Below are 23375 nucleotides of genomic sequence, written 5' to 3'. Positions count from 1 at the left end.
TGTGAGTGTGTGTTTGTGTGTGTATGTTTGAGTGTTTGTGTGTGTGTATATGTGTGTGTGTATGTTTGTGTGTTTATGTGAGTGTTTGTGAGTGTATTTGTGTGAGTGTGTATATGTTTGTGAGTGTGTGTTTGTGTGTGTATGTTTGAGTGTTTGTGTGAGTGTGTATATTTGTGTTTATGTGAGTGTTTGTGAGTGTATTTGTGTGAGTGTGTTTGTGTAAGTGTGTATGTTTGTGAGTGTGTGTTTGTGTGTGTATGTTTGAGTGTTTGTGTGAGTGTGTATATGTGTGTGTGTATGTTTGTGTGTTTATGTTTGAGTGTTTGTGTGAGTGTGTGTGTGTGTGTTTGTGTGAGTGTGTGAGTGTTTGTGTGAGTGTGTTTGTGTGTTTATGTTTGAGTGTTTGTGTGAGTGTGTTTGTGTGAGTGTGTGTGTGTTTGTGTGAGTGTGTGTGTGTTTGTGTGAGTGTGTGAGTGTTTGTGTAAGTGTATATATGTCTGTGTGTATTTGTTTGTGTTAGTGTGTGTGAGTGTGTGTATGTTGGTGTGTGTGTGTACGTTTGTCACACAAAAACCACATCCGTATGTCAAACTGACATAAATGTGCAACATTCTATTGTAAGGTATGATGACCAAAACCCAACGTCTGATACACATCTGAATCTTAACGTCAGCTTGACGTGATGTTCTGACATCACTAGACGTTGATATTTAGTTGTTTTGGATCATAATATTAAGTAACCAAAATCCAACGTCACCTAAACATCATATCCTTACATCAAAATAACGTAAAACTCCAACGTTTCGTTGTAAGATATGGTGATCAAAACCCAACGTCTGATACACGTCTGAATCTTAATGTGTGTATATATACACCTGGGAGAAGATCTCTCTCCCTCTCGCTCTCTCTCTCTCCTTATTTTTCATTCCCCTAGACTTCATTTATTAAATAAATTATATTATTTGATTATTGAATCTGGTGTTGCCTCCTTTCTTTTTATGTTGCGTTTTTGTGTGAACGAGCTGGCCGTAACAATTTGATTTTACCAAATTAAAAACCTCTGGAATATAATCAAGAGGAAGATTACAGTTTTTCTCGATTGTTTACACACAAATATTGGTACTTGAAACACAATGACCACAAAATGTAACTCATGCACCAACCCCCTGAACCAATTCTGCTAAACTACAAGCACAATTCCTGCTTTACACTCAAATTGCAGTTCTAAAACACACTTTTTCCAAAACTCTACACACAATTGTCATGAAGAAAATCTCTTGTTTTCACAAGGAACACACTGTTATTCAAAACTCTAAAGTTAATTGCCCTACTATGCACACTGACTCCTCACATGGGCAAACACCTAACACACATGTTTCCACTCAGCAATCAGAGCTTTAGCATAAAAGGGCAACAGGTGAGCTCTTCTGTTTTGGAGCAATGGAGGCCAATGTTGTAAACAGAGGCAGAGCCAGAGCCAGAGGAGTGAGAGTAAGAGGAGGACGATGGGGAGGACGAGGACGAGGAAGGCCAAGGACAATCATTTCTGATGAGATCCGAGCCACTTTGGTTGACCATGTGGTCAACCATGGCCTAACAATGAGGGAGGCTGGGCAAAGAGTACAGCCAAATTTGAGCAGGTACACTGTAGCATCCATCATCCGGACTTTCCGCAATGAGAATAGGTAAGAAATCTACTCTCACTACAAAACTGCAGTACTGCATATCAATACAGTACTCAATGAGCACAGTAGTACAGTATTACCTGTGGACTGTTCTGTAGGACATTGTGTTTCGAGTATTTGGGAAATGTATTCCTACACAGTATTTACAGTATTGCACTCTTTGTATTGCAGAACTGAAAGATTACCAACACGAGGTGGACGGGGCCGTCTTCTGTCTCCTGAACAGGAAACAGAGATCATGAACATGGTTCTTGAAAATAACGCCATTACCTTACGGCAAATACAAAGAAAAATAATAGAAAACAATGAGATATTTCAAAATATTGATAGGGTAAGTTTATCAACGCTGGACCGTGTCTTGCACAGAAATAAACGGAGGATGAAGCAGGTCTACAGGGTGCCATTTGAGCGCAATTCAGAAAGAGTCAAAGAATTGCGATATAACTATGTGCAAGTACGTCCTATACATTCCCACCCTTGATGCATACTGTCAACATTGTATAAATCATACATATTTCTTTCTATTATATTGTAATCATAATGATTGTGCTTCACAATAGTGACCGCTCCATGTCTACTTCTGATATTGTCATGTGTGTTTCAGAGAGTCCTTGAGCTGGAGGTGGATGCAGTGGAGCACCAGTTCATCTTCATTGATGAGGTTGGATTCAACCTCACAAAAAGACGAAGGAGGGGAAGGAATATAATCGGCCAGCGTGCCATTGTTGAAGTCCCTGGCCAGCGCGGAGGGAACATCACAATGTGTGCAGCGATGACCTACCATGGCATCATCCATCACCATGCTACCCTTGGCCCCTACAACACTGCCCATCTGATCACATTCCTGGACACCCTACACAACACACTCATTCCACCAGATCAGATAGACGGCCCAGAGCAGCTCAGGTACGTTGTCATTTGGGACAACGTAAGCTTCCACCGGGCTGCTCTGGTTCATAACTGGTTCACTGACCACCCACGCTTTTCAGTTGTTTATCTCCCTCCATATTCTCCATTCCTCAATCCTATTGAGGATTTTTTTTCTGCCTGGACATGGAAAGTGTACGACCTAAATTCAGAAACGAGTATACCCCTTTTCCAAGCTATGGAAGACGCATGCGGAGATATAGCAGTTGATGCTTTTCATGGCTGGATACGCCATGCTAGGTGATATTTCCCCCGCTGCTTGGCCAGGGAAAACATTGCTTGTGATGTAGATGAGGTGCTGTGGCCAGACCGAAACAGAAGAGAGGATGCAGCATAGTTTTTTTTGTTTTGTTTTTTTATTATTAACTGTATACAGTAAAATCTTCTGCACTGTATGTGCAACTTTGTGTCGGTTGGGATGTACACTGTGTACATTGTTTTGTGGGAAAAATAAAACGTTTGTTACAGTATATTTGTGTGTTCTGAGTATAAAAACAATCGATTTGTGTGTAGAGTTCTGAGAGTATGAGTCATGCTTTCAGAAAATGTGTGTAAACAATCAAGAAAAACTGTAATGATCACAAACCATCAAACCAAACTGAACTGCTTGAATTTTTGCACCAGGAGTAAAGCAGCATAAAGTTATCCAAAAGCAGTGTGTAAGACTGGTGGAGGAGAACATGATGCCAAGATGCATGAAAACTGTGATTAAAAACCACCAGGATTATTACACCAAATATTGATTATTTCTGAACTCTTAAATATTTATGAATATGAACTTGTTTTCTTTGCATTATTTGAGGTCTGAAAGCTCTGCATCTTTTTTGTTATTTTAGACATTTCTCATTTTCTGTAAATAAATGTTCTAAATGACAGTATTTTTATTTGTAATTTGGGAGAAATGTTGTGGAGTTAATGGAGTTATTGCATTAAGTACTGTTGGATTAATTTTATTTTGTGAATATACCGCTTCGAAAACAAGGTAAGCACATTATTTAACATTTCAATAAAACAGTTTTCATATCCTGTTGTTGTATTAGCCATTTAATCCACACATTGGTAAAGTTTAACTCTTCTTAAAAATGAATAACTTTGGTCTGATATTGACAATCCAATTTGTGCTTAGAATGTCGCATTTTCAATATGGATTTTAAGAATTCTGACTGCTAATGTCCGATTTTGATGGATACTAATTTTTTATTCCCATCTTAAATTCGATAATGATTTTTTTGACAGATCCTTGACTTTGATTTTGAACCTAAATTGTCTATAGTTGGATCTTGATATTAAGGCAATTTTAGGATTTGGCATCAACCCAACTTTATTCATTCAAACTACAACTAAATATCTGTAACATTTGAGCTTGAAATTAATTTTGAGTGATATCTGACTAATAAAACAACCCTAATTCAGAATCTGCCCAACACATCTGGATCTTGATGTCAACCTGACGTTGGGTTTTGACGTCAACCCGATTTTCATTTCCAACTAAAATATACCATTTTGCTGACGTCAACCTGACGTCAACCTGACGTCTTGTGCCTGCTGGGTGTGTTTGTGTAAGGGTGTGTGTGTGTTTGAGTGTATGTATGTTTGTTTATGTGAGTGTTTGTAAGTGTGTTTGTGAGTGTGTGTATATTTGTGTGAGTGTGTGTGTGTCTTGAGTGTGTGTCTGTGTGAGGGAGTATATGTTTGTGTGCTCATATGGATGTGTTTATGCGAGTGTGCATGTGTGTGTGTGTGTTTGTATGTGTGTATGTTTGTGTGAGTGTGTGTTTGTGAGAGAGTGTTTGTGTGAGTGTGTGTACGTTTGTGTGTTTATGTGAAGTGAGGTTGTGTTTGTGAGAGGGTGTGTGTGTTTGAGTGTATGTATGTTTGTTTATGTGAGTGTTTGTAAGTGTGTGTATATTTGTGCGAGTGTGTGTGTGTGTGTTTTGAGCGTGTGTTGGTGTGAGGGTGTGTGTTTGTGTGCTTATATGAGTGTGTTTATGTGATTGTGTTTGTTTTAACTTACATTTCTTTAGTCCTGGTTTCATTCTGATTGCCCCTCCAGATTCCATTCTACACACACACACACACACACACACACACACAAAGAGAGAGAGAGAAAACAGTGTTAACTAAAGTCTCTCTTCCTCATTCTATCTTTATTTCTTATTTCTAAATCTCTTCCCAGTTTTTTTTCTAATGATTTCCAGTTTTTTACATTTGTGACATTTGTGACATGTTTCAAATAGTTGAATTTTAATACGTTTGGGCTCCCCTGATAATTTTCATGATTTTTCTTCATAAATCATTGGTTGTTCGGATCAGCAATTTCAGTTAAATATATCACATAGCAGACGAACACAGTGATATTTGAGAAGTGAAATGAAGAATGATGAGTACCATCCCAAAAACACCATCCCTAATGTGAAGCATGGGGGTGGAAGCATCATGCTATGGGGTGTTTTTCTGCACATGGGACAGGACGACCGCACTGTATTAAGAAGAGGATGAGCAGGGCCATGTATTGCAAGATTTTGGGGAACAACCTCCTTCCCTCAGTTAGAGCACTGAAGACGTGTCGTGGCTGGGTCTTCCAACATGACAATGACCCAAAGCACACAGCCAGGATAACCAAGGAGTCGCTCCGTAAGATAGATAGACGATAGATAGATACTTTATTTATCCCGAAGGAAATTTAGGCATCCAGCAGCAACAACACAATACAATAAGAAACATACTCAAACAAGATCTCTCAAGAAGATCTGTGTGGAGGAATGGGCTAAAATCCCTGCTGCAGTTTGTGCAAACCTGGTGAAAAACTACCAGAAACATTTGACCTTTGTAACTGTAAACAAAGTCTACTCTACCAAATATAAACATTGATTTTCACAGGTGTTTAAATACTCTCACAATGGACATGCACCTTATATAAAAATATCAAACCCCTCCATGATTTCCATGAAGTCACAGGTGTTCAAATACTTATTTTCCTCACTGTATGTTGTAATATCTTCACGGTTGGTTTTGTTGTAATATCTTTATGGTTGGTTTTGTTTAATTTATCTACCCATTCCTTATTGTGTTTAATCTAAAACTGCACCAAAAATTAATTTAAGCAGTATTATTATAAAAAAGATAACTTGCACAATCACATGGTGAATGCTGAACTGGAGAGGGGGGGGTGCCTGTTGTTGTGTGCTATGCTAACTCTGCTCCATGTCTTGTGCTAAGTTCCAGCATTAAAGGAGAAGTCTGATTGTCCGTTGTGGTGTGGTTCTTCCGTGTATGAACATGTTTACATCTGCTACATAAAATTGTTGCCGTGACCTGACTCTTCCTGTTCAGTAGTGAGTTCTGAGAAAACGTGATGTGTTAAAATGCCACTTTGGCGTTTGTCGTATTTGCCACTTGCTGATTTCTATGCCACACGGCCTAAAGACAAGGAGAGCCCTGTCGACTACTGGGTCAGGTTAAACGCCACTACAGTGTGGGCCTCCAACTATCTACAGTGCAATGGGGGTAGAATGGAGAACACCAATGCTAAGATTGCTATTTATACAAAACTGCAACAACCCTGACCTATACAGTGTCTTCAAGTGTAAACTAGGGTTGTGACGATGGACGATATCATCGTCCATCGTCATTTGTGACCCACCATCGCGATGGTGGGTCATAAATGAAGATGGACGATGCATTGCCCACTTTTTGTTTTTTCCAGAAACATGCACTGACCTTCTTTAGGTCTCCTTCACCTTAAACTTTAGCAGGGATTGTACGGAAAATGATTAAATCAGGTATATAACTTATATGAATTAGAGTCAGGGATGAAAATTAAAATACCCTACTACTACTGCTACATATTATATAATTATTATAATATTTATTATTATTCTATTATTATTAGGATATTATTATTATTTATATCTAGGTTATAGCTTGTCTTCGTTTTTTTTCTACATGTCTGTATTAATTTTAAACATTTCATGTTATTGACGCAAATAAGCTTGTTGTGCGTCGGGAAACGTGTGCAAAATAAAATGATCTATTTCTATTATTATTAGAAAAATAACAAACGAAAATAAACCCAAAATATAAACCCGAATTTCAAAACATAGAAACGAAAAAAATTAAAATGGTATTAATATAACAGTTTAACAGCTGGATCAAACGGTTATACAGATTTACCGCCTCTCATAAGGAAAGAGCATGCGGTATTGCGATTTAAAAAACAGTTTTAATAAATAAATTCCGTTCAAGTGTATTTTAATATTTGGTATTAAATGGTATTAAATTCACATTCACTTATATTTAATCAAGAGAAATCAAATTTTGCCGCGCTGCGCTGCACTCTCTCTCTTGCTCTCTCTCTCTCTTGCTCTCTCTTCCGCAGCGCGGAGCTGAATTCAGCGCGAGGCTACAAATAATATAAAAACTCAGTTTAGTTAAATAAATGAAGATGAGTAAAGACCTGTAAAGTTAATCAAATACTGTCAAATATAAAGGACAGGTTGAGGTTTTGGTGAGCTGTTTTAGTGATTTGAAACTGAAACTAACTGAAACTGAAACTGATATTATTCTATTTTTTTTTTTAGTTTTTATTTTATATAAATAAAGTTTTTATTCATTTTAAATATTTTTATTATTTTATTGATCAAATTATTTTTTTATTCATAAGATATAAATTCTTTATTTTTTTATGTATCAAATTTTATGATATTTTTAAAGTGTCTTATTTTTCCTTTTTTACGTGTTTATTTTATTTGTCTATAGTAAATGTCAGTTTTTATTTGTAATTTCTAATCCCCCCCCCCCCACGATAACGTCGTCCATCGTGCTGTTTCACTGTAAACATCGTCAACTGCCAATTACGGAGACATCGCCCAACCCAAGTGTAAACCTAAGAGAAAAAGATAATTTGCGGAAGTTCAGGAGGCTATAGATGAGTATCAGAGGTAGAGTCAGTCACTCAACCCTCTTAGTATGTTTAGACCTCGTACAGGCCAGGGTACCTCAACTGCAGCAGCTGTTACCTCTGAAGAAACTGCTCAGGAAAAGCACACCACTGTAAATGTGTCTCCAGTAACACCTCACACCCCCATAAAAATGCTGAATCTAGTTCAAATACATTAGAGCGTAGTGCTGGGCGATATGGGAAAAATCGTATATCACGATATTGAATTTTTTATATCACAATAACGATATGTATCATGATATACCACATTTATATAAATAAATTAGAAATAAATTAACAAACACAAAGATGAGGTATTCAATCTGTAATTTCAGTTCCTTTTAGTTTTTTCTTTTAATTACCCTTTTATTAGTTTCACTAAAGGACAACTTTCAGGTTTAGTTATTTTGTTCCTTTTATGTTAACAAAAATACTTTGTTACTTAGCTATATGGTGATTATCATGCCATAGCTTTATATAAAATAAAAATAGTATAAAAAACAGATGACTACATTACAGACTATTTCCTGGAGCCTGGACTCGACTCACTTTCCTCGGGCCAGGTCGGGTCCGGGCAGAGAAATAAAAGTCAAAGTATCCTGCTATTTACAAGAATGGAAAATTCTCCTGATCTGGTAGTAGAAGGTAGTTAGTTAGAGGTGTTAGGAAAGTAAGTGCTCTTTGAAGAGCTCTGTCTTCAGGAGTTTATTAAAGGTAGTGAGAGATTCTCCTGATCTGGTAGTAGAAGGTAGTTAGTTAGAGGTGTTAGGAGAGTAAGTGCTCTTTGAAGAGCTCTGTCTTCAGGAGTTTATTAAAGATAGTGAGAGATTCTCCTGATCTGGTAGTAGAAGGTAGTTAGAGGTGTTAGGAGAGTAAGTGCTCTTTGAAGAGCTCTGTCTTCAGGAGTTTATTAAAGATAGTGAGAGATTCTCCTGATCTGGTAGTAGAAGGTAGTTAGTTAGAGGTGTTAGGAGAGTAAGTGCTATTTGAGGAGCTCTGTCTTCAGGAGTTTATTAAAGATAGTGATAGATTCTCCTGATCTGGTAGTAGAAGGTAGTTAGTTAGAGGTGTTAAGAGAGTAAGTGCTCTTTGAGGAGCTCTGTCTTCAGGAGTTTATTAAAGATAGTGAGAGATTCTCCTGGTCTGGTAGTAGAAGGGTAGTTAGTTAGAGGTGTTAGGAGAGTAAGTGCTCTTTGAAGAGCTCAGTCTTCAGGAGTTTATTAAAGATAGTGAGAGATTCTCCTGATCTGGTAGTAGAAGGTAGTTAGTTAGAGGTGTTAGGAGAGTAAGTGCTCTTTGAAGAGCTCTGTCTTCAGGAGTTTATTAAAGATAGTGAGAGATTCTCCTGATCTGGTAGTAGAAGGTAGTTAGTTAGAGGTGTTAGGAGAGTAAGTGCTCTTTGAAGAGCTCTGTCTTCAGGAGTTTATTAAAGATAGCGAGAGATTCTCCTGGTCTGGTAGTAGAAGGTAGTTAGTTAGAGGTGTTAGGAGAGTAAGTGCTCTTTGAAGAGCTCTGTCTTCAGGAGTTTATTAAAGATAGTGAGAGATTCTCCTGATCTGGTAGTAGAAGGTAGTTAGTTAGAGGTGTTAGGAGAGTAAGTGCTCTTTGAAGAGCTCTGTCTTCAGGAGTTTATTAAAGATAGCGAGAGATTCTCCTGGTCTGGTAGTAGAAGGTAGTTAGTTAGAGGTGTTAGGAGAGTAAGCGCTCTTTGAAGAGCTCTGTCTTCAGGAGTTTCTTAAAGATAGCTGTGTAGGTTGTGTGTAGGCTCTGTAGGCTGTGATGGAGCTCAGGTTCAGCCAAAGTGCATCTATAACATAGAAATGGAGGTGTATGGCCATGCAGTCACTGTTCCTATGCTAGTCATCCCTGGGCAACATGACCAGATGATTCTGCTCACCAACATAATCAAGTACATTCTCAGTCAGATCAAGAAATCCCTTAGCTACGGGCGTGTTCTCAGCCAGCCTGAGTGTTCAGGAGAAACTGAAATTGAGCAGTTCCTCAATATGCTATCAGGCCTGCTTAGATGGAAAGTCAAGGAGATTCCCAGCATGGTTGATAGATAGATAGATAGATAGATAGATAGATAGATAGATAGATAGATAGATAGATAGATAGATAGATACTTTATTTATCCCGAAGGAAATTTAGGAACAGCTAACCTCACCCAGGCTTTCACACATTTACCTAAGCAGGAGCAAATTGTGTGGGCCAAATTACCAGCTACAACAACAGTTTTTGAGGGGAGTGCTATCCTCACAGAGCCACTAAGGTCTCAAGCCCATAAGAAAATCATCATAGGAGGGGAGGGTTTTAGCTTACGAATGCAGATAGGTGAGTCCCAGTTAAGATACTGAACCGATGTGATAGGCTAGTAATGCTGAGGAGGAACTCAAGAGTGATTGATCACCCCTTTAACATAAAATATAGAGACAGAAAAATCTCGCACCGTGGTACAATGATTGAACTCGCACTTTAAAGCAGTTAGTACAAAATTTAGAGCAAAAATATCGATCAACTAAACTGGAAGTGTTCCACTCTGCGTGGAAACTTGAATATAGAAAAGAACTTAAAGCCTGTTCAGCGCATCTGGCCTCACAAATCGAGATTAATAAAAATATTTATTTCCAAATTAACTAAAAACCAGGCAGGTACTGAACCTCAGATTCCAGCCATTCACACCAGCAATACTTTTATGGACTGCTTTGATATGAAAATTGAAAACATTCGGTATAAATTTAAACAGATAAATAACACATCCTCTCTGTCATCTGGTGTGGCTGATCTAGAACAAAACCCTGTTACTGAAGTTAGGTTGGAAGTCTTTAACCCACTTCCACAGCTAGAACTAGAGAAATGTATCTCCTCATCAAACAGCAGAACCTGCACACTTGATGCAGTTCCCACAAAATTACTAAAACGGGTACTAACAGATATAATTAAACTGCTGTTAATGATAGTAAACTCATTGCTCACCCTGGGGCATGTACCCAAAGCCTTTAAAACAGCTGTAATTAAATTTTGATCAAGAAACCAAACCTTATAGACCCATTTCAAACCCACCCCTTTAAGATTCTATAAAAAGCTGTGTTCCATCAACTTTGCTCTCTAGAGAGGACAAAGGAGACATTTAAGACTCAGAAAACCCTCAAACAGTGGGACAAGATGAAGATGTTAGCTGGGATGCTGTACCATGTCTGCAAATACCATTTGTCAGGAAAGAAATGCCATAAGTATGTTGTTCCAGCTTTACTGCTAGACATGGTATTGCAGGGTGTCTATGATGATGCTGGTCACCAATGACTGTTTGGTAGAGTCCCCCATTTGCCAGTAGATGTGATATTTCACAACGCAGAAAAAGACAATGACATCACTGACTTTGATAATTGAACTTAAAGCCTGTTTAGTGCATCTGGCCTCACAAATAGAGATTAATAAAAATATTTATTTCCAAATTAACTAAAAACCAGGCAGGTACTGAACCTCAGATGTTAGCTATCAGCTGTTCCAAATAGTTTGAAGGCATAGTAATCTTAGTCTATGTAAACTTTTGACCTATTAGTAAACGATAAAGATGGCTAAAACATTCTCTCTCTCATTATTCTTGCATTTTGCAAATATTAATTAATAATTAATTATTAATTATATAGTGTCTTTATATAGTGTACGTAAACTTCCAACTGTACAGTGTATCACAAAAGTAAACAGTGTTGTATAGTAACAAAGTAAAAATACTTCACTACTGTACTTACAGTAATACTTTGTACTTTCCTGGAGTTAAATTTTTTTGACAACTTTCACTTTTACTTCACTACATTTCTGAATTAAATTGCATACTTTTACTCCGTTTTCAATGTTCGGTTTAGTTACTAGTTACAAAGAGAGAGAGAGAGAGAGAGAGAGAGAGAACGCAATGTTTTGACCCCACCTACTGACTGAAAAGAAGTCCAGTCATGCCTGGGCTTGTTCATCACCGCCAATAAGATACACCCGTTTGGCTTCTCCCATTAAGCACAAAGCCAGCCAGTGTTGCCAACTTAGCGACATTGTCGCTATATTTAGCGACTTTTCAGACCCCCTAACGACTTTATATAAGATAAACACACGCTCTTCAGTCTCTGTCCTCCGCGCTGCAGCGAGTGCTGCCGTGAGCCCCGCCCCCCCAACACTCAGTGCAGTCTCACACACTCAGAGCCCCGCCCACTCACAGTGCAGTCTCACCAGGCCCCCAGCTTTCCCCTTCCAAAACGTGCCACCGGAAGTGTGCTGCTGAGAGATGAGAGGACCATTTGAGCTAAGCTGTCCATTCACTTCCATTCATTTCGGGGTGTCTTTGAACCAATAATAAATGTATTTCCAAGCTGTTTTCGATTATGACACGGCCCATGTTCTTTTTTACAAAGAACGGATTTTCTGTCATGTGATCCATAAGACTAATAATCTATTCATAGCTTTAGAAAATAACATTTTTATACAACTATGCTAACGATGACGTCAAAAGACCGCGACCCTGGGGCTGAATGGAGCTTTTTTCACTGTTGTTTTTTTTGGAGTGAATAGTTCTGTGCAGCTCCTATAAATAGTACGGTTGTTTGCACGGCACGCAGAAGATTTGCGTCATGCTGGCGCCTGCGCAATCTCTCACTTTCCCGGTTAATGCCCCATGTGAAGCCGATCAGGAAGTGACACGATTGGCCTCACCTGGCTCCGTTGACATCAGCGGGATGGCTTGGTCCAGTTAATATATACTGTCAATGAGTCTCACACTCAGAGCAGAACCTCACCGCTCCACCAATACACTGTAAATAAACTGCGCATGCCCAAAGCCGCCGCTGACTGACCCCGCCCCGTATTTACAGAGCAGAAATATAAATATAACTGTGTCTTCAGTGTGACACGAACAGAAATCCCTTAATTTAACTCACATATTCTCAGTCCTTCACTCTCCTCATTCACCAGCCTGTCACTCACCTCCTCCACAGTGTCTGACTCTTTTTAAAAAGCTAAACATCTAGCTAGCTAGCTCATCATTAAACTATTTGTCTATATTAGGTTTAAAAATAAAGAAAACTTAATAAAATATAACAAAAAAAACCCTGAAAAAAAACATAGAAAAACAGTTATGGCTAACTGCTGCTCTTATAATAACATTTAACAACACAGCAAAAAATGTATTCATGTAATTTACGTAAAAATTTACGTAAAAAGTTATTTTGAGAAGTGAGAGAGTGTGAGTGTCATGTCTTAGCCCTGTCTCATGTCTCTGTGTGTCTTCCCCACGTGACCTGTGCCCCTGTGTCTCAGTACTTTTCCATGTGTTTCTCATTTGTAGCTCCGCCCCATAATTTAGGACTTCTAGCGACTTTTAGGACAGCCAATAGCTACTTTCCTTACTGAGGAGTTGGCAACACTGAAGCCTGCTCGCAATCAGCAGCCACATGGAAGACGAGTTTTTCTTGGTGATTTTGGCAGCATTTTCTGTGCAGTTATTTTATTTATTTTTTAGAAATGTTTACAAAGAGTTTCAAACTCTTCAGTTGTCTTCTATTTTTCTTTTTTTAATTTTGTTTATAATGATTGCAATAACAGTAGCAGGCAGCCTTTTTTGTTTAATTTTTCTCTTAATAGTGTAATGCACTTGATTTGTCTGTACATTTTAAGTAGATAGCACTGACTTTATTTGAAGAAACACTGAAGGCTTACAAAATGTTTATTTTTTGTCATATTTGCCTGCACTTGACATTTTAACTGTGTTTTGACCAAAGTTTACCAAAATATAAAAAATGTCATTCAAACTGCATTTGCCTTGTGTACTTTTTACTTAATACTTTTCATTACATTACTTGAGTACATCTATTTTTACAGTACTTCTCATACTTAAGTACAAAACGTTTCAGATACTTTAAGACTTTAACTCAAGTAACATTTGAGTCAGTGACTTGGACTTTTACCAAAGTCATATTTTGGAGGGGTACCTATACTTTTACTTGAGTGTGAGATTTCAGTACTTTATACAACACTGAAAGTAAGTATACCCCTCACGTTTCTGCAGATATTTAAGCATACCTTTTCATGGGACAACAAAATGACACTTTGACACAATGAAAATTGCACGGAACCATGTCCTATGGTCTGATGAGACCAATATTATTTGTTTGGTTCAGATGGTCTCAAGCATGTGTGGGGGCAATTAGGTAAGGAGTACAAAGTATAAGTGTGTCATGCCTAAGGTCAAGCATGGTGGTGGGAATTCCATGGTCTGGGGCTGCATGAGTCCCACCGGGGTTGGAGAGTTGCATTTCATTGAGGGACACATGAACTCCAATATGTACTGTGAAATACTAAAGCAGAGCATGATCCTTTTCAGACTACTTTGTATTGCGTTAACATGTCATTTTTTCCAGCTTTGTCACATGAAAATATATATTTAAATATATGCAGAAATGTGAGGGCTACACTCACTTTTGTGATACACTGTATATCTATCGTATATCTATTAGAAAAATTATTTTTTCCTACTCTGTCTATAATTGTTTTATCTGTGTTACCCTTCACATTTTCTGTTTGTATAGACAGCGGTGGTGTGTGACGAGACACTCATCTCACGAGACGTGATATTGAGTTCACGAGAAAGAGATGAAGATTTTAAAATATGATTTTTTATTTTAAAACTGAAATATAAGATTGAAAATATTTTTTTAACTTAAACTCAAAAGTAAAACTACAGGGAAATTTCAATAAGTTGTAAGCAATCATCTTGTAATGAAAGTGAATCAGTTTTTACTTTGATTATAAATTATGTATAATTTATCATATGCAGTAAGACAATACAGTATGCAACTATTGCAGTCGATTTTACCATAAACGCAACAACTTCCCTTCTGTATGATCTCACATGAGTCTCTTCAGACCTTACAACTACCACCCTTGATGGTTCAATACAGACCTGGCAACCTATGTTTTATATCAAGGTGCTTTTAAATTGCACACAATAAGCAGCACCACTGTACGCTGATCCCCATTGGGTTCAATTGTTTCACCAACAGCAGTAGTTAGCCACTGGCAAGGAACAGGGTGGGATTTACATCCTGATTGATCTCTTCTTGTGCTCAGTGGATTCATCAGTGTATTCTGTGGACGGGATTTACATTCATCTCGTCTCTTTTGCTGTGATCAGTGCAGTTCTGCAGGTCAATGGGAGGGGGCTGGAATGCAGGGTACATAAAAGCTACTGTTTCAAGCTATTTGACCTTTTAACCTGTAATCTACTGAAAACTACTAAGATTTTTTAAATATGCCAATTAATGTGCTTGAGTCCTAACAGTCCTGGTCATTAGATGATTTTATGACAGCTCCAGATTGTTGTGACCAAGCCATATTGGAAAGTGCCTGCACACAGATTTGTGTACAAACACTTTTCAGTAGTACAGTGTAGTTAATTACAGTTTTAATTAATACAATTTTCAAAATTAAGTATTCGAGATTGTACATTTACATAAAGAGACTGCTATTTGGCAAATAATTCTCCACTTTTACCAAAATTATAGCTTATCAACACACACAAACACACACACACACCACAGAACAGTTGTTCATACCTGACCGTGTAGCCTGGATCTTCTGGTCTAGCAGAGAACAGCTGTTGTCCTGACTCCCCTGGGTGGTTAAAGGTCAGATCCAGTTCCTTCAGGTGGGAGGGATTCGAACTCAGAGCTGCAGCCAAAGAAGAACAGCCTTTCTCTGAGACCATACAACCAGATAATCTGAAGAGAAAGAAGGAAATCAAGGAGACAAGATGAGAGGAAGAAAAATTATATTACATTGCATTTACTATTCAGACAGCATAAAGTTAGTTTGAACAACTACACATTTTTGTTTATGTTTATCATTTGATAATACATCAAACTGTACATACTAAAAGCACATTAAATGTTCTTTAGGTTACACATTCAGAGTAAAATGTGTTAAAAGCTTCAGCAATATAAACCAATTAAACATATTATGACTGTGTTATTACTGTCTATACGGTCCAGTGACCACTGATGAAAGTTGAATAACTGCTCTGTGGTGGTCCTCTGGGTATTGACCATTGAGGAACAGGTTGAAAGAAGAATGATAAAGTATAGACAGAAACAAAACAGATACTTAAGTCTTTTATTATAGACCTATAAAATGCTGCTATATATTAAAAAGATCAAACTGCATCTAGAAAGGAGTCGGTCATGGTGTTGTTCTTGTCTGATGTATACAGTTTAAGAATTTGTATAGGGTTGGAAATTAAATGAAAATAATTAAAGAAATCAAAAAAGTCCAACAATATCAGTAGTACTGCTTTATACAAGTGTGACATTAAACTGGTTCAACCATATTTATCCTTTTGTAATGAAATGAGAGAGGTACTAACCTGAGAATCTGCAGTTTACAGTGTGAACTCTTCAGTCCACCAGAGAGCAGCTCCACTCCTGAATCCTGCAGGTCATTGTTACTGAGGTCCAGTTCTTTCAGGCAGGAACTTACCAGGTTTACAACTGATGCCAGATTTTCACATGCCTTTACCCCAAGATTACACATAGCTAGCCTAAAGAGCGAGGGTAAACAAAGTGATTACAGCAAAGCCAAAGTGGGGTTTTAGTGGAGTATATGTTTCAGAACATAACATTTCCTTGTGAGATCACTGTCAGCTAGTATGCAAGCGTAGTCTGTAGCCATTTAACACAATTCCTCTTATTCAATACTTATTGTTACTTCATGGTCATGAGGAAGAACCACTTACACTCACTACAAGTTTAATGTTTACTATTCAGTAATGAATTACAGTTGGTACTGACCTAAGTGTATCCAGTATACAGTAGGAACTCTGTAGTCCATCAAAGAGCGGCTCCACTCCTGAATCCTGCAGGTCATTGTTACTGAGGTCCAGCTCTTTCAGGGTGGAGCTTTCTGACCTCAGAGTACAGCAGATAGTTTCACATTGTTTTATGGTGAGATCACACCCAGCTAGTCTGCACAAGAAGAGTAAACAAAGTACAGAGTTCAGGTAAAACAATGAAGATCTAATGTGATTTAGGGGAGAAAATGAACTACAAATAATTTTCTTATCTGTCTTTTACACGCTCTGCAACATATCACGAGATATACGGATCTAACATCAATTTCCCATGGCAGTGATGGGAGTACACTGTTCAAGAGACTAACATACAGTGGCTTGCAAAAGTATTCATACCCCTTGAACCTTTTCACATTCTGTTACCCAACAACAAAATGTTTCATTTAAAGTTTTAAGACCAACACAAAGTAGCACATATTTGTGAAGCGGAACATACATGATAAATGTTTTTTTAATAGGAGGGAGTTTTATCCTTGCAACTATTGACCCCACTATTCTGCCCTTCTCCATTATGTGAACTGTGTGTGCTCATTAACCAGGGTAAAATAATATTTATCCTAGAAATTTCTGTGTTGACCATTTAGTAATGAATTGAGAAAGTATTAACCTGAGTATCTGCAGTTTACAGTGTGAACTCTTCAGTCCAGCAGAGAGCAGCTCAATTCCTGAATCCTGCAGGTCATTGTTACTGAGATCCATCTCTTTTAGGGTGGAGCTTTCGAGGTTTGAAACTGATCCCAGGTTTTTAAGATTACATCTAGCTAGTCTGCAGAGTGGGAATAAAATGTAAAAAGGAAGGTTAAGTATAACATCAGTATTTAAGTTTATAATGCATAGCAGTATTATGGTAATTATGAATATAATACCTTATAAAATAAAATTGAACCGGTAAACAGTCTATTACTGGTTTAATGTTTCAGTAACAATTTAACAGAAATACTAACCTGAGTGTCTCCAGATTACAGTGTGAACTCTGCAGTCCAGCAGATTCAAGATTCAAGATTCAAGATTCAAGATTTTTATTGTCACGTCACAGAGTACAGGTGTACATGTGAGTGAAAAACTTGGGTGCAGATTCCCACCAATGCGCAAAGAATAATATTTACAAGAGAGTAATAAAATAATATAAAATATATAAAAATAGGACATACAGATAACTTACAGTATAAACACTATTTACAATACACTTAATTACAGTAAACATGATAACTTACACTATAGACAAATATTGCACAGAACAGATATGCACAGATGTAGATATGCGGATAGTGTGGAAGTAGTCAGTATGTGACAGTATAGCTATGAGTAAGTGCAGGTAAAGAATGAGTTGAGTGGGGAGTGCAGGGGGCAGAATGCTGTATAATATGGGAAAGTCTGATAGATGCAGTGTAAAGTAAAGTGCAGGGTGCAGAGTTTGTATGGGTGTCAGTGGGGTGGGTTGGGCAGAACACCGTTCTACTGGCTATTCCACAGCCTGGTTGCTTGGGGGAAGAAGCTGTCTCGGAACCGGCTGGTTCTGGTCTTCAAGCTTCTGAGCCTCCTTCCACTCGGCAGCTGTGAGAACAGGGAATGGCTTGGATGGAACGGGTCCTTCATGATCTTTTTGGATTTCCTCAGGCAGCGGTTGGTGTATAAATCCAAAAGGTTTGGGAGCTCAACCCCAGTGATGTACTGCGCTGTGCGCACAACCCTCTGCAGGGATTTCCGCTCCAGAGCAGTACAGTTCCCATACCAGGTGGTGATGCTGCCCGTCAGAATGCTTTCCACAGTGCAGGTGTAGAAAGTCCTGAGGATGCTGGGGTTCAGACCAAACCTCCTCAGCCGTCTGAGGAAGTACAGGCGTTGTTGTGCCTTCTTCACCACCCGTGTGGTGTGTTCTGTCCATGTCAGATCCTCGCTGATGTGAACACCCAGAAACTTGAAGCTGCTGACCCTCTCCACCGCAGTCCCGTTGATGGAGATCGACGAGTATGCTTTCTCCTGCTTCCTGAAGTCCACGATCAGCTCCTTGGTCTTGCTGACGTTTAGAGAGAGGTTATTCTCCTGGCACCAGTTTTCCAGGATGTTAACCTCCTCTCTGTAGGCCGATTCGTCGTTGTTTGAGATCAGGCCAACAATTGTTGTGTCGTCAGCAAATTTGATGATGACATTGGAGCTGTGTCTGGCTGTGCAGTCGTGGGTGTACAGGGAGTACAGGAGCGGGCTGAGCACACAGCCCTGGGGCGCTCCGATGTTGAGGGTCAGTGAGGAGGATGTGATGTTGCCCATCCTCACCACCTGCTGTCGGTCTGACAGGAAGTTCAGGATCCAGCTGCACAGTGTGCTGTTCAGGCCCAGATCCCGGAGCTTGACGTCGAGCCTCGAGGGAACGATGGTGTTGAATGCTGAACTGTAGTCCACAAACAGCATTCTCACATACGTGTCCTTCTTGTCCAGGTGAGAGAGGGCAGTGTGCAGGGTCAGGGCGATCGCATCGTCAGTGGATCTGTTCTGCCTGTATGCAAACTGCAGTGGGTCCAGGGTGGCAGGCAGTGAGGAACAGATGATATCCCTAACCAGCCTCTCAAAGCATTTGCTTATGATGGAGGTTAGGGCAACAGGTCGCCAGTCATTCAGACAGGTGGTGTGGGCAGTCTTTGGAACTGGCACAATGGTGGCCAGTTTAAAGCAAGCTGGCACAACAGAGAGAGAGAGTGATGTATTATAAATGTCCGTGTAGACTGCTGCCAGTTCTCTATAGCAGGCTTTAAGCACTCTCCCGGGAATGCCATCCGGACCAGCTGACTTGCGTGGATTTATCCGCTGAAAAGCTCTGCGCACGTCAGCTTCAGAGACGGAGGGTGGGATGGGATCAGCGGTGGGCGGGGCGCACTCTGGGAGCGCAGCGGTGGGTGGGGCGCACTCTGGGAGCGCAGCGGTGGGCGGGGCGCACTCTGGGAGCGCAGCGTGATCTGCCTCGAATCGAGTGTAGAAGCGGTTCAGCTCCTCTGGCAGCTCAGCGTTGGTGCTGGTCAGAGTGTGAGAGCTTCTCTTGTAGTCAGTGATAATGTTCAGACCCTGCCACAAGCTCTGGGTGTTGGCTGTGTTGAACTGTGCTTCCACTTTCTCTCTGTACCCACGTTTGTCCGCTTTTATGGTCCTACGGAGAGCGTAGCTGGCTCGTTTGTACTCCTCCGTATTTCCAGATCTGAAAGCGGCGCTGCGTGCGCTGAGAGCGGAGCGGACGTCACCGTTCAGCCAGGGCTTCTGATTGGGGAAGACGCGCACTGATCTGAGGGGCACTACGTCATCCACGCACTTGCGAATGAAGGCGGTGACTGTGTCTGCGTACTCGTCGATGCTGCTTGACGAATCACGGAACATCTCCCAGTCCACGTGATCAAAACAGTCCTGAAGCATAGCTTCCGATTGGTCAGACCAACGGCGTACCTCCTTGGTGGTGGGCGGTTCTCGTTTCAGCCTCTGCCTGTAGGTGGGCAGAAGCAGGATGGAGGAGTGATCTGATTTGCCGAACGGGGGTCGGGGGAGGGCTTTGTAGGCTCCTCGGATGTTAGAGTAGCAGTGATCAAGCGTCTGGGTTTTCCGCGTGAAGCATGTAATGTGCTGAAACAGTGCTGGACAAAAAGTTTTAAAGTTTGTCCGGTTAAAGTCCCCTGCAACAATGAGTGCAGCCTCCGGGCGCGCGGTCATCTGCTTGTTGATGGTCTCGTGTAGCTTCCCGAGTGCGAATTCCGAGTCCGCGCGCGGGTGTATGTACACTGCCGCTAAACACAGTCCTGTAATCTCACGAGGTAGCCACACCGGCCGGCAGGAGATGATCAGATATTCCAGCTCCGGCGAGCAGAAAGACTCGATGAAATGTACATTCCTCCGATCACACCAAGCATTGTTGATCAGGAAACATACACCACCTCCCTTACTTTTCCCAGAGAGCTCTTTGGATCTGTTGGCGCGGTGCAGAGAGAACCCCGCGGGTTCTATGGCGTGGTCGGGTATGTCCGCGGATAGCCAGGTCTCTGTGAGGCAGATCACGCTGCAGTCACGTATCTCCCGCTGGAAAGCGATCCGTGCGTGGAGCTCGCACAGCTTGTTGTCCAAGGACTGCACATTAGCCAGCAACAAGGTGGGAAGAGGCGGACGGTGAGCGCGGCGTCTCAGCCTGACGAGCACACCGGCTCGCTTGCCTCTTTTCCGGCGTCTGCGTCGCGTGCGTGGCCGGGCGACCCAGGTGAATGGAGCCTCTCCGATGTTAGGGAACAAAGGATCAGCGTTGTGGAACTCAAAGTCCGGTTTGCGGTGAGTGATCGACGATCTGATTCCCAGGAGTGTTTGTCGGTCGTATGTGACGATGCCAGTAACATTCAGTGCAAAAAGAGTAACAAGCAAACACAAAAACAAAGAAAAACTGCTAAAATAAGTGGGAGCTCGCAACACGGCAGCCATGCTCGGCGCCATCTTGATGACGTAAGTAAATCCACTCCTGAATCCTGTAGGTCATTGCAACTGAGGTCCAGTTTTTTCAGGCAGGAGCTTTCCAGGTTTAAAACTGATTCCAGATTTGCACACGTCTTTTGACCAAGATTACAGCTAACTAGTCTGCAGAGTAAGAATAGAAGCAAAAAATGTCAAAGAAAACCTTTTATTAGAGATAATTTATACAACCCCAGTTCCAATGAAATTGAGATGTTGTGTAAAACATAAATAAAAACAAATACACTACAAACACAAGATATTTAATGTTCAACCTGATAGATTTTATTGTTTTTTTAACAAATTTGCTGGAACACCAAAGAAGTTGGGACAGGGGCATGTTTACCACTGTGTTACATCATGTTTCCTTTTAGAAACACTCAATAAGCATTTAGCAACTGAGAACACTAATTGTTGTAGCTTTGCAGATGAAATTCTTTCCCATTCTTGCTTGATGTACTACTTCAGCTGCTCAACAGTCTGGGGTCTCTGTTGTTGTATTTTGCGCTTCATAATGCACCAAACATTTTCAATGGAAGGCAGGCCAGTCTAGTACCTGCACTCTTTTACTATGAAGCCATGCTGTTTTAACATGTGCAGAATGTGGCTCAGCTGTTGTCTTGTTGAAATTAGCAGGATGTTTCCTGAAAAAGACGTTGCGTGGATGGCAGCATATGTTGCTCCAAAATGTGCAAGTTACCCATGCCATGGGCAGTAACACACCCCATACCATCAGAGAGGCTGGCTTTTTAACTTTGCACTGAGAACAATATGAATTCTGTATATACACCACATCATACCTAACTGGTACACTATCACTTTTTTTTTTTTGCACAATTGTCTTTTTGTCTCACGTATGTCTATATCTGTGACCTTCTTGTATTGTACATTTGAGCCCATATATTGTACATTTAGTGTCTCTCATTCTTGTATTATTTATCATTTTATTTAATTGTACTTCAGTCAACTATTACTTGTTTTGTTTGCCATATCTTTGGGTAGGAGAGTAACCCAATACCAATCCTCTGTATGTCCTGCACATATGCAGTATTAACAATAAGACCACCTGAACTTAAACAATCCAGACAGTTCTTTTGCTCTTTGGCTCGAAGGATACAACATCCATGATTTTCAAAAATAATTAGAAAGGTGGACTTGTCAGACCACAGGACACTTTCTCTCTTTGCATCAGCCCATATCACGAGTTTGGGCCCAGAGAAGTCGGGAGCATTTTTGGGTGTTGTTGATATATGGTTTTTACTTTGCATGGCAGAGTTTTAAGTTGCACTTGTAGATGGAGTGTGGAACTGTGTTCAGTGGTGATGGTTTTCTAAAGTGTCCTGAGCCCATGTGGTAATATGCCTGAGGGATGATATTTTGGACTTTAGATAATGAAAATTCTAAATTCCTTGCAGTTGCATATTGAGGAGCATTGTTTTTAAACTGTTGGATGATTTGCTCATGCAGTTGTTGAGCATTACTCATTTGTCTTTTGTTTACCCTGTCTTAACTTTTTTTGGAATGTCTTGCAGCATCAAATTCAAAATAAGTGAATTGTTGCTAAAAATTATCAAATTAAATTTTAGTTTAAATTTTTATATTGCATTACAGTGAGTGCACGATTAAAATAATTGCAAGTCATACTTTCGTATTAAACTGTAGTAGACCATTTACTACTAGTTTAACCATTTAGAAATAAATTATGGGAGGTACTGGCCTGAGTGTCTCCAGTTTACAGTGTGAACTCTTCAGTCCAGCAGAGAGCAGCTCCACTCCTGAATCCTGCAGGTCATTGTTACTGAGGTCCAGCTCTTTCAGGTTGGAGCTTTCTGATTTCAGAGCACAGCAGACAGTTTCACAGTGTTTCATGTTGAGACCACAGCCAGCAAGTCTGCACAAAGAAGAGTAAACAGAGTACAGAGTTGTTTAAACAATGTCAATTTATTGAAAAAATGATCTAATGGTAATTTTTTCTTATTGTTTGTGTTCTTCAGCAGATCATGAGAAACACATGAAAATGATTATGAGATATGAGATTATTAGATTTTTGTTGCCCGTCTTTTAAGAAGAAAAACACAATGGTCACAAAAATAACATGAAACTGCCAAAAATAACAATAAATGAAGGATTACTAAAAATCTATTTATAACAACCAGACATTGCTTTTGATTTTGCTTTTGTGATTCAACAGCATCATCTTAATTATGTGAACTTAATATTTTGTTGCACAACCTATTGGGACAAGCAAGTTATTTCTGTATCTCTCAGTAGGGTTTCTGCAATGGCCACCCATGTATGGGACATCTCCCAAACTGTTCAATCTGTCTCTGGTTTGAAGAGGGCCATCTCCAAACTGTATGTTTCAGCTTCTTCTAAAGATGTTCAGTAGGATTCAGATCAGGGCTCAAAGTAGGCCCATGAATTCAGAACAGTACAATGCCTTGTTCTTAGCAAGTTGATTATTGTA

At 39.9% G+C, this 23375-nt stretch overlaps 1 protein-coding gene across 16 annotated transcripts in view; it reads right to left on the bottom strand.

Moving 5' to 3' along the window:
• The window catches only part of LOC103042144 (NACHT, LRR and PYD domains-containing protein 12-like), a 224589-nt gene that overhangs the window by 3842 nt on the left and 197372 nt on the right, over nt 1-23375 (bottom strand). For 9 of the 16 annotated variants that reach the window (XM_049468320.1, XM_049468318.1, XM_049468321.1 and 6 more), the window contains 4 exons: nt 16380-16553; nt 15956-16129; nt 15150-15314; nt 4627-4673 (listed from right to left, as the gene is read on the bottom strand). In XM_049468320.1, the coding sequence (XP_049324277.1) occupies nt 4627-4673; nt 15150-15314; nt 15956-16129; nt 16380-16553 (560 nt within the window). Of the gene's footprint in view, nt 1-4626; nt 4674-15149; nt 15315-15955; nt 16130-16379; nt 16554-17045; nt 17205-22625; nt 22800-23375 lie in introns of all 16 variants that reach the window. The other 7 variants (XM_049468336.1, XM_049468341.1, XM_049468351.1 and 4 more) reach the window with 5 other exon arrangements.

This window comes from Astyanax mexicanus, chromosome 1 (assembly GCF_023375975.1).
Source record: "Astyanax mexicanus isolate ESR-SI-001 chromosome 1, AstMex3_surface, whole genome shotgun sequence".
Taxonomy (NCBI): domain Eukaryota; kingdom Metazoa; phylum Chordata; class Actinopteri; order Characiformes; family Acestrorhamphidae; genus Astyanax; species Astyanax mexicanus.
Note: the sequence above shows the minus strand (reverse complement) of the source record. Positions and strands in the feature narration are given on the sequence as shown.